Source organism: Procambarus clarkii, chromosome 16 (assembly GCF_040958095.1).
Source record: "Procambarus clarkii isolate CNS0578487 chromosome 16, FALCON_Pclarkii_2.0, whole genome shotgun sequence".
NCBI lineage: Eukaryota > Metazoa > Arthropoda > Malacostraca > Decapoda > Cambaridae > Procambarus > Procambarus clarkii.
Genome location: NC_091165.1, coordinates 3,606,405 through 3,617,486, shown reverse-complemented (window position 1 = coordinate 3,617,486; position 11,082 = coordinate 3,606,405). Strand labels below are relative to the sequence as shown.

At 36.2% G+C, this 11,082-nt stretch overlaps 1 protein-coding gene across 1 annotated transcript; it reads left to right on the top strand.

The window, feature by feature from the left end:
* Positions 1-8,812: 8,812 nt before the first annotated feature.
* Positions 8,813-10,442, top strand: LOC123750601 (uncharacterized). The gene is made up of 5 exons (XM_045732703.2): positions 8,813-9,089; positions 9,314-9,406; positions 9,597-9,714; positions 9,827-9,955; positions 10,138-10,442. Exons 2-5 carry the CDS (start codon positions 9,314-9,316, stop codon positions 10,257-10,259), a joined length of 462 nt encoding a protein of 153 aa, XP_045588659.2. The 5' UTR covers positions 8,813-9,089; the 3' UTR covers positions 10,260-10,442.
* Positions 10,443-11,082: the final 640 nt, after the last annotated feature.

Below are 11,082 nucleotides of genomic sequence, written 5' to 3'. Positions count from 1 at the left end.
TATCTTGCTGGTGCAAAAAAGGGTGAATCTTTAGGAACAGCTATAGTATCTATATATCACAAATGGTGTTTTCCCTAACTCAAACAATGTAGGGTTTATTATTCTACACATATTTCTAATGACTCTTAGATGTTTACATTCTCTGAAGTATAATTGTGAAGGCTGTGTCCATCACTCTCAACACAGATTCTTAAACTCGTCTCTGCAGGTTCAACTATATAATTAGTTTCCATTTTGAATTTCCATGGACATTTGTATCCAAAATGAAACCAATGTGGTTTCCTTCAGCGCCTTCAGCCAGCACATTTGCTCATTCATTTCCACAGATTCCAACAAGGTAGGGGATTTACAGAAATTTGTATATTCATATTGTTATATATTAAAAATATGAATGCAGTTCAATATGATAAGACAAATACATGAGTTTATGATAAATTCGTTTTCTGTGATATACCATTGATATGCTCTTTTTTTCTTTAAACGGCAGACTAAACTAAAGTGCTCACATCAACAGATTTGATGTATAAATGGTCAACGCTCAACAGAGTTAGTATAAATGTATTAGTATAAATCTTACTTGTCTCATTGTTAATTCACATTCAATGTCAACTTGTGGTTGCATTGTACAAGGCCAACACAGATGATCGAAGGAAACTAACTCTGCTCTAGTTCCATGAAGTTGCTATTTGGTCTTTACTCAATGCATTGTACATGCATTGTACAAGGCCAACACAGATGATCGAAGGAAACTAACTCTGCTCTAGTTCCATGAAGTTGCTATTTGGTCTTTATTGAAATTTGACAAGGCAGAGTGGCCTGCAACAACTACACCATCTCCACATCTAGTTCATTCTCCAGACATAAATCATGACACTGGTCCTGTGTATCCTGCTGCTGACCCGTCAACACCTGGCCCGTCGGGTGTGAGGCGCCCTCTCTTCACGTCTACACCTAGTGCTGAAGCTGAATCTGATGAAGATAATTCATATTCCACATTAGTGTTTGAAAACAATAGTGAGAGCGACGATTCAGACAGTAGTTTATTGCCAACCAAGAGACAACAGCGACGTGTTGTTATAGCAGAGACTCGCCTGAACTATAAATTGAAACATGAGCTGGTAAAAATCCCCAAACGTCGCAGGTGTGAAGTGTGTTCAAAGTCGGGTATCAGGAAGGAAACTGGTATAGCGTGCAAGACATGCGATGTTCCACTTTGCGTCATACCTTGTTACACCACTTATCACAGGAAAAGGGTGTATTGGGTGGACAAGAAATAACCACCTACATCAGCTTCACTCCACCTAGGAACATCTGTTGAGCAACTTCAGGAATCAGTACCTGAAGGAGGTGGAGTGGAGATAAAATGCTCAACTTATTTTACTACAATCGTCTTTGCTTTGGTAAGTACACATAATTGTCTTAGATTGTTTCAGTATTGTAGTCTATTTTCTTAGGAATATTTTGATACCTAAATGAGAACTGTAGCACGAAAACTAAAGTAAGTATACATGAAACAAGAGAAACTTTTTTTGTGGGTGTTGCGGGTGTGAGTTGGAGTGTCAATTAAGAGCGGGTTCCGGTTGTGTGTTTTCCGTCATCTCTACAGCTGTGAATTCCAAGGAATTGTATTTGATATGCATATGTCTGTGTAGGGAATTTTATTCCGAACACTATACAAAAAAAAAACGGTGTGAAACAAGTATAAACTTGAAAAACATGAGCAAAGTAAAAACTTTTGACGCCCACGGGTACAAACACGCGTAAGATTTTATTCGCCGCAAATTTATTTGACGCTGTGTTGGCCAACTCTACCCATGTTCTTATAGAACTTTCTATTGCGAACACATTGCTATAAAAATGAAATACGTAGCTCCAGAAATAATGTCAGGACAGTGAAATCAGTATAAACATTCAAAGCCCTGCATCACACCAGTGTCGTCCCTGCTGAAATCACGGCTAATGCTTCGCCCAGTTCCCACACTCCCACCAGTATACACCATAAGGCCCCAGTACACACCATAAGGTACGAGTACACACTATAAGGCACCATCAGTACACACCTACAGGTATTTGTTTCTGGTGTGGTGCTCATGGGATCTGTTACAACCTTCTAGGAAGCTTTTAGGGTCAGGATTGACATTACAGTTCCCATTCCCACCAGTATACACCATAAGGCCCCAGTACACACCATAAGGTACGAGTACACACTATAAGGCACCATCAGTACACACCTACAGGTATTTGTTTCTGGTGTGGTGCTCATGGGATCTGTTACAACCTTCTAGGAAGCTTTTAGGGTCAGGATTGACATTACAGTTCCCATTCCCACCAGTATACACCATAAGGCCCCAGTACACACCATAAGGTACGAGTACACACTATAAGGCACCATCAGTACACACCTACAGGTATTTGTTTCTGGTGTGGTGCTCATGGGATCTGTTACAACCTTCTAGGAAGCTTTTAGGGTCAGGATTGACATTACAGTGCAGCGTTTTATATATATAAAATACACATGAGAGTATGTGCAGGGACTTAATATCTAACATATTCAGAGATTTGAGTAAGGGGTCCATATATACTGCCCGGTTGCCTGAAATGCTATATGCCTACTATATTGGCTTTAGGTATTGTATGCACTAGCTCTATCTATAAATCCAACATTATGTTTGTAAATCAACTATGTATGTACTTTCCTGAATAAAATTGACTTTACTCTACATTTATATGCTCTGTGGATTTGTTATCCCTTATCGTTTGGGAGAAAAAAAATGACTAATACGTTCGGCGAATGACTTTGACTTCAACTTCACTTTGACTTCGTTCATGTCATCGTATTTTCCGTAATATTTAAAGGTTATGACAATGCAATTATATTATTGTGTGCAAATAATTTGGAAATTTCATGTACCCTAAAAATAGTAAACTAAAGAATAAGAATAATTAAATAATTGTTGTAGTAAATTGTCACACGTTCATCATACGCAAACGAACACACAGTGTGGAGCGTCAGTAGACCAAGGTCCGCGCCATTTTAAAACACGGCTTCGAATGTAAGTAATGTTTTTCTCGTACTAACACTGTGTTATGCAATAGATTAGGTCTTGAATTCACAAATTTAGTTGTTACATCTGACAGAGTATGTTAGACGGTGTAATGCTGGTCCATGTTGACGTATTTGTGGGCTTGATTGGTTTACATGTGATGGCACACAATATCGGCACCCCACAACATGCTGTTGAAGTTGGAATGCATGGCATAGGCTCCTCACACAATGTTCTTTATGTGGTCCTCAGGTGATAGTTTTCTATTTAGAACCACCCCTAGATCTCTTTCTTTATCAGAATTCCTTAAAGATTTCTCACATGGTTTTCCTAATGATAGATTGTGGGCTGTAAGGGACAGGTTTGATGTATGGATTAGTTGATAGAAGTTCCAGTCCACCTGTAGACAGGGATCTCACATCAGCTTGTATATTATACAAGGATAAGATTTGATAAATTCAGTTATTTGACTGAACACTGGCTCTGTTTAAATCAGAGATTTAAACATACATAGTCTAACCTAGCTCCTTTCTTTTTTACCTAGCCTAACCTAGCCTAACCTAGCACACAATATCGGCACCCCACAACATGCTGTTGAAGTTGGAATGCATGGCATAGGCTCCTCACACAATGTTCTTTATGTGGTCCTCAGGTGATAGTTTTCTATTTAGAACCACCCCTAGATCTCTTTCTTTATCAGAATTCCTTAAAGATTTCTCACATGGTTTTCCAAATGATAGATTGTGGGCTGTAAGGGACAGGTTTGATGTATGGATTAGTTGATAGAAGTTCCAGTCCACCTGTAGACAGGGATCTCACATCAGCTTGTATATTATACAAGGATAAGATTTGATAAATTCAGTTATTTGACTGAACACTGGCTCTGTTTAAATCAGAGATTTAAACATACATAGTCTAACCTAGCTCCTTTCTTTTTTACCTAGCCTAACCTAGCCTAACCTAGCACACAATATCGGCACCCCACAACATGCTGTTGAAGTTGGAATGCATGGCATAGGCTCCTCACACAATGTTCTTTATGTGGTCCTCAGGTGATAGTTTTCTATTTAGAACCACCCCTAGATCTCTTTCTTTATCAGAATTCCTTAAAGATTTCTCACATGGTTTTCCAAATGATAGATTGTGGGCTGTAAGGGACAGGTTTGATGTATGGATTAGTTGATAGAAGTTCCAGTCCACCTGTAGACAGGGATCTCACATCAGCTTGTATATTATACAAGGATAAGATTTGATAAATTCAGTTATTTGACTGAACACTGGCTCTGTTTAAATCAGAGATTTAAACATACATAGTCTAACCTAGCTCCTTTCTTTTTTACCTAGCCTAACCTAGCCTAACCTAGCACACAATATCGGCACCCCACAACATGCTGTTGAAGTTGGAATGCATGGCATAGGCTCCTCACACAATGTTCTTTATGTGGTCCTCAGGTGATAGTTTTCTATTTAGAACCACCCCTAGATCTCTTTCTTTATCAGAATTCCTTAAAGATTTCTCACATGGTTTTCCTAATGATAGATTGTGGGCTGTAAGGGACAGGTTTGATGTATGGATTAGTTGATAGAAGTTCCAGTCCACCTGTAGACAGGGATCTCACATCAGCTTGTATATTAGACAAGGATAAGATTTGATAAATTCAGTTATTTGACTGAACACTGGCTCTGTTTAAATCAGAGATTTAAACATACATAGTCTAACCTAGCTCCTTTCTTTTTTACCTAGCCTAACCTAGCTTGTTTTCCCAAGCCGGTCTATGGCCCATGTTTTTTTTCGATGCCTCAGTGGTCCATGCACATGTCCGTTCAAGGGGATTAAATAGCCGTTCTATGGCCCCAGGGTTTTACGAACTTCTTTTTCCCAAGCCGGTCTATGGCCCGTGTTTTTTTTTATGCCTCAGTGGTCCATGCACAGGTCCGTTCAAGGGGATTAAATAGCCGTTCTATGGCCCCAGGGTTTTCTCAAATTTTCTTTCATAGCCGGTCTATGGCCCCTGGGTTTTACGAACTTTTTTAGAATCTGGATGTAGCAGGTGCTCAATTGTCAAAAGTGAAAAATTGGTTTTGTCTTCCGAATGCACCATTTCTGTAAATTTGCTAATAATCTTTTAAAAATAGTAAATGCCATTATTTTTGCAAAATTATTACGAGATCTATTATACTAATAACGGTTTGATAAAATACAGTAGACTGCCTACTGGATAATAGTTCCAGTCCACCTGTAGACAGGGATCTCACATCAGCTTGTATATTATACAAGGATAAGATTTGATAAATTCAGTTATTTGACTGAACACTGGCTCTGTTTAAATCAGAGATTTAAACATACATAGTCTAACCTAGCTCCTTTCTTTTTTACCTAGCCTAACCTAGCCTAACCTAGCACACAATATCGGCACCCCACAACATGCTGTTGAAGTTGGAATGCATGGCATAGGCTCCTCACACAATGTTCTTTATGTGGTCCTCAGGTGATAGTTTTCTATTTAGAACCACCCCTAGATCTCTTTCTTTATCAGAATTCCTTAAAGATTTCTCACATGGTTTTCCTAATGATAGATTGTGGGCTGTAAGGGACAGGTTTGATGTATGGATTAGTTGATAGAAGTTCCAGTCCACCTGTAGACAGGGATCTCACATCAGCTTGTATATTATACAAGGATAAGATTTGATAAATTCAGTTATTTGACTGAACACTGGCTCTGTTTAAATCAGAGATTTAAACATACATAGTCTAACCTAGCTCCTTTCTTTTTTACCTAGCCTAACCTAGCTTGTTTTCCCAAGCCGGTCTATGGCCCATGTTTTTTTCGATGCCTCAGTGGTCCATGCACATGTCCGTTCAAGGGGATTAAATAGCCGTTCTATGGCCCCAGGGTTTTACGAACTTCTTTTTCCCAAGCCGGTCTATGGCCCGTGTTTTTTTTTATGCCTCAGTGGTCCATGCACAGGTCCGTTCAAGGGGATTAAATAGCCGTTCTATGGCCCCAGGGTTTTCTCAAATTTTCTTTCATAGCCGGTCTATGGCCCCTGGGTTTTACGAACTTTTTTAGAATCTGGATGTAGCAGGTGCTCAATTGTCAAAAGTGAAAAATTGGTTTTGTCTTCCGAATGCACCATTTCTGTAAATTTGCTAATAATCTTTTAAAAATAGTAAATGCCATTATTTTTGCAAAATTATTACGAGATCTATTATACTAATAACGGTTTGATAAAATACAGTAGACTGCCTACTGGTTTTACCTGTAATAAGGTTTGATACAGATGATTATGATTATGGTTTTGGCCTCCACCACCCTCTCACCTAACTTGTTCCAACCATGTCTACCACGCTGCTTGCGAAAGTTAATTTTCTAATATTTCTGTGGCATCTTTGTTTGGTTACCTTTTACAATATCTTCTTTTTATTCTACCATCTAGTTTTGGCATTTTATGCCTCTAACCTGGGAGCCACTTATTGGCAAGTCTATACCTTTACCAGTTGATGTGATTCTTTAGATATGGGCACCATATCTCCAGGTGTCCTACACAATTAGCTTTAATTAAATTTTCCAAAATTATCACTTACACTTGTAATACAGGGTTCTAGGTTCCCTATAGTGTCCTTTAATGAAATAGAGTTTAACAACAATTTCAATGTCCCTATTTTCTTTTAGATTATATCTCAACATATAATTAATGTCCAACAGGACATGATTACTCTTTCCAATGGGAGGATGGTATTGAATATTTGATCTAGTACTGATGGAATAATTTATATAATAATCACTAGAAATTATTTCGATAAGAATTTGAATTTATGCATGTCTTTGTTTTGGCATGCCTCTATTTCCATATGTTACATTTCTGCATGTCTCCAATTCTGGAAGTGTTCACTTTTGCATGTGCCTGACAAGGATGTTATATGCACCAGCTTTAATTATCACACATTGTATATAATGAATGACTTATTTTTAGAATTTTAATACATATTGCATCTGTCAATACATTATTAACAATAATATAGGTAATATGGTAGTCTAATGTAGAAATTTGACACTCTTTAACAGAATGTACGAGTATAAGCGAAAAAAGCGACTCCAATACAACAACAGATGGATGCAAGTATCAAGAAGGCTAAAACGTATACACAAAATGCATCCAAATACAGCTGTACACACTAGTGAACCCATTAATCTTACTGAGGCAGCATCAAGTTCAGAGATTGAGTCGTCAGACAATGACATTAGTTCTTTTGAAGCTGAGTCAAATCAAGAGTATGGATTAGGCTCTGAAATTGATGATTTACACATGAATCTTACTGATATTCATGATGTATTATCTAATTCTCAAAGTGAGGAGGAGAATGATGACCATGATAATCATCATTCACTTGTTTACCCACAGAATTTATTAATTCAGTGGGTAAACAAGAATGGTGTTACACACAATGCTGTTGATGAATTATTAAAAATTTTGAGGCAAATGGGAATTGACTACTTACCAAAAACAGCTCGGACACTAATCAGTTCTGAAAGGTACATAGAAACTCAGCAAAAATCTGGAATGAAATATGTCTACTTTGGGTTAAAAGAGGAACTGTTAAAAAACATAAGTAGATATCCAAAAGCAACTATAAAAGGACTGAGACAATTATTATTGTCATGTAACATTGATGGCCTTCCTATATTTAGAAGCAAAAATGATGCTTTGTGGCCAGTTCTCTGCGCAGTAATGAATATTACACCTTTGAAAGTCTTTCCAGTTGTCCTCATGTATGGACGTTCTAAGCCAAGTGATTTAAATTTCTTATATGATTTTATATCTGATATGGATGACCTTTTGTTGCATGGGATTCAGTATGGTAACAGAACTATCAACATAAAATTACAATGTGTAATTTGTGATGCACCTGCTAAGGCTATGGTGAAGTCCATAAAACTGTTTTCAGGTTATTATGGCTGTGACAAATGTGAACAGAAAGGTACTTGGATGGGGAAAATGACATATCCAGAAGTAACAAATTTAACCATTAGAACAGACACACGCTTCCATAATCAATCTAACTCGCAACATCATCATGGTAAATCACCATTCTGTGACTTGAACATAGACTTAATTGCAGCGTTTCCCATTGACTATATGCACCAGGTGTGCCTTGGTGTTATGAAGCGACTTCTTGTCACCTGGATACGGAAAAACACATTTAAATTATGTAGCCGCCAGATTTCTGAAATTAGTGCTAGATTGGTGAGCATAAAAGATTTTGTGCCCAATATTTTTGCACGTAAACCACGAGGTTTGGAAGAAATTGACAGATGGAAGGCAACTGAATACAGACAGTTTCTTCTCTACACAGGAAAGCTTGTATTGAAAGGTATTCTACCCCAAGAGATGTATGATCATTTCCTTACTCTCAGTGTTGGTATAAGTTTTCTTGTTTCGCCCACATGTATGTCCTTAAAATACGGCAAATATGCTCATGACCTTTTGCTGAATTTTGTATCAAGGTGTGGTGATCTGTATGGGAAAGATTTTCTAGTCTACAATGTTCACAGTTTGATTCACCTAACAGCAGATGCTGAGGAACATGGTACTCTTGACAGTTGTTCAGCTTTTCCATTTGAAAATTATTTGCATCAGCTGAAAAAGATGGTCAGATCAAGTAAAAATCCAATTGTCCAAATTACAAAAAGAATAAAGGAGGCTGAAAATACCATGATTTATAAAACATCTCCAGATAATAAAATTTCTCATAAATTTCCTAACAATGTATATTCGTTACCTGGATATAATTGCTGTGAAGTGTTAAGGACTGTACACAGCCGAAGAAGTGAAGAAAATTACTTCATTGTTAGGGTATATCCTTTTCAAAGCCCAATATTTACTAGTCCTTGTGATTCAAGAATATTTGGGGCCTTCAATGTTAATCCACGTAAGGACTTTTTAAAAAAAGTGTATAGGATTAACACATCAACCAGAGGAATGTTAATCAAGAAAACAGAAAGTACTTATATCTTCTTGTCAATACTACATGATTTATGACTAGTAAGTTTCTTGTGATTGTTTTTGATTCTTGTGCAAGCTGTAGGAATACTCTTTGCTTACATTGCAAACTTTTAACTTTAGTAAAAAGTATTGTTCACCATCATAACATATTAGAATTAAGGTTAACATTGTTGTTTAGTACTATATAAAATTAGTGACTGCTTATTTTCTTAGACACTGATAATGTGCTGCAGAAAATGTCCCTAATCAGTTTAAATTTGTAGATGGCTGAATCTGAAAATAAATACATCGTTGTGGAAGATGAAGAAGGAGAATTGTCAATCATCCATATCAAATGGATGTTTAGTGCATCTGATGTAAGTCAATATATATATATATTGTTTATTTGCAAAATTAAAACATTAGTATTTAAAATATGTGTATATGATATATGTTGATAGATTTAGAGATATATATGTATATAATATATGAAATACAGTGGGGCCTCGATTTATGAGACATACATTTACATATACATATATTTACAAATATATGTCCCCTTTCCAGGGATCAAACGTGGGCTATTGGCCACGTGAAAACCAATCATCGAAAGCCAAAAGAGGAGAAATACCAGACCCATCGAAATGGAGACGTTTCAACATCAGCAAGATTTATTCCATTGATAGTAATTAAATACAAGCATTGATTCATATGGTTAAATCAAAAATTTCTCAATGTTTTGATGTTATACAAAGTTTCGTAATAATGAATTATATATACTCTAATTTTTATTATAGGTACTTGGGAACTTGCCCTAAAACACCTTAAAAAGGCAGAAGAAACGTCAAATATGGAAAGTGACACAGACACAAGTTATCACCATAGGGCAGTAAAATACAGAAGAATACCAAATGATGTGGATAGAGGTATGTAGGAATGAATGTTTAGAGTTATTCAAAATAATTGTTAAAAAAATGAAACATGATTGGCTTAATGGAACAAATAATCTTATTTACTAGGTAATATATTTTGCTAGGTAATATATTAAAATATATATATAGATATATGTTAATAGTTTTTCTGAATGCATTAAACGTTTTTGTTTCAGACAGTGAAGATTCACCACCAAGAAAAGTAACTGTTTCCATGCCCCGAAAGACTGCCGAGTGTAAGCTGACTCTAGATGAACATCAAAATAATATGATACAGGAATCAGGTAATTTAATTTAATTGAAAACATTTTATTTCTTTTTGAATGATGGTTTTCTTTTTAACAGAACAAGACAGAACTGGACAGAACTATTTTGTATTTAAAACTATTTGGTAAATATTTTCTATACAATGCTAATACGCTTCCACCCCTGACAGAATCATGTGGGACCAGCAAGTCTATCTGCAGGCCCAGTAAAATACCTTCCCCTCAAACTCCTAGACAAGACAGAACTGGTAAGCTTTAAGTAACTGGAGAAACATTTACATACACAGATAGTAACGTACTTGTGTATGATTTTAATGTAATATATTTTTACCAGCCTTCAGGGTGATGGAAACACTTTAAATGGTGTCGCTCCATTGTGTGAAACAAAATTTTTTAATGCATTCATAAAAGCTATAAGCTAATGTAATAATTCAATAATTACTATTTGTAGTTTTATGTATTTAAAACTATTTTGTAAATATTTTCTATACAATGCTAATACGCTTCCACCCCTGACAGAATCTTGTGGGACCAACAAGTCTATCTACAGGCCGAGTACAAAACCTTCCCCTCAAACTCCTAGACAAGACAGAACTGGTAAGCTTTAAGTAACTGGAGAAACATTTACATACACAGATAGTAACGTACTTGTGTATGATTTTAATGTAATATATTTTTTACCAGCCTTCAGGGTGATGGAAACACTTTAAATGGTGTCGCTCCATTGTGTGAAACAAAATTTTTTAATGCATTCATAAAAGCTATAAGCTAATGTAATAATTCAATAATTACTATTTGTAGTTTTATGTATTTAAAACTATTTTGTAAATATTTTCTATACAATGCTAATACGCT

What these genes read in the sequence shown, in the direction of transcription:
- LOC123750601 (XM_045732703.2), top strand. Translation starts at nt 9,314, where the DNA reads ATGGCTGAATCTGAAAATAAATACATCGTTGTGGAAGATGAAGAAGGA. An exon ending in GGATGTTTAGTGCATCTGAT is followed by an intron (nt 9,407 to 9,596) that starts GTAAGTCAATAT and finishes TCCCCTTTCCAG; the next exon opens with GGATCAAACGTGGGCTATTG. An exon ending in ACCAAATGATGTGGATAGAG is followed by an intron (nt 9,956 to 10,137) that starts GTATGTAGGAAT and finishes TTTTTGTTTCAG; the next exon opens with ACAGTGAAGATTCACCACCA.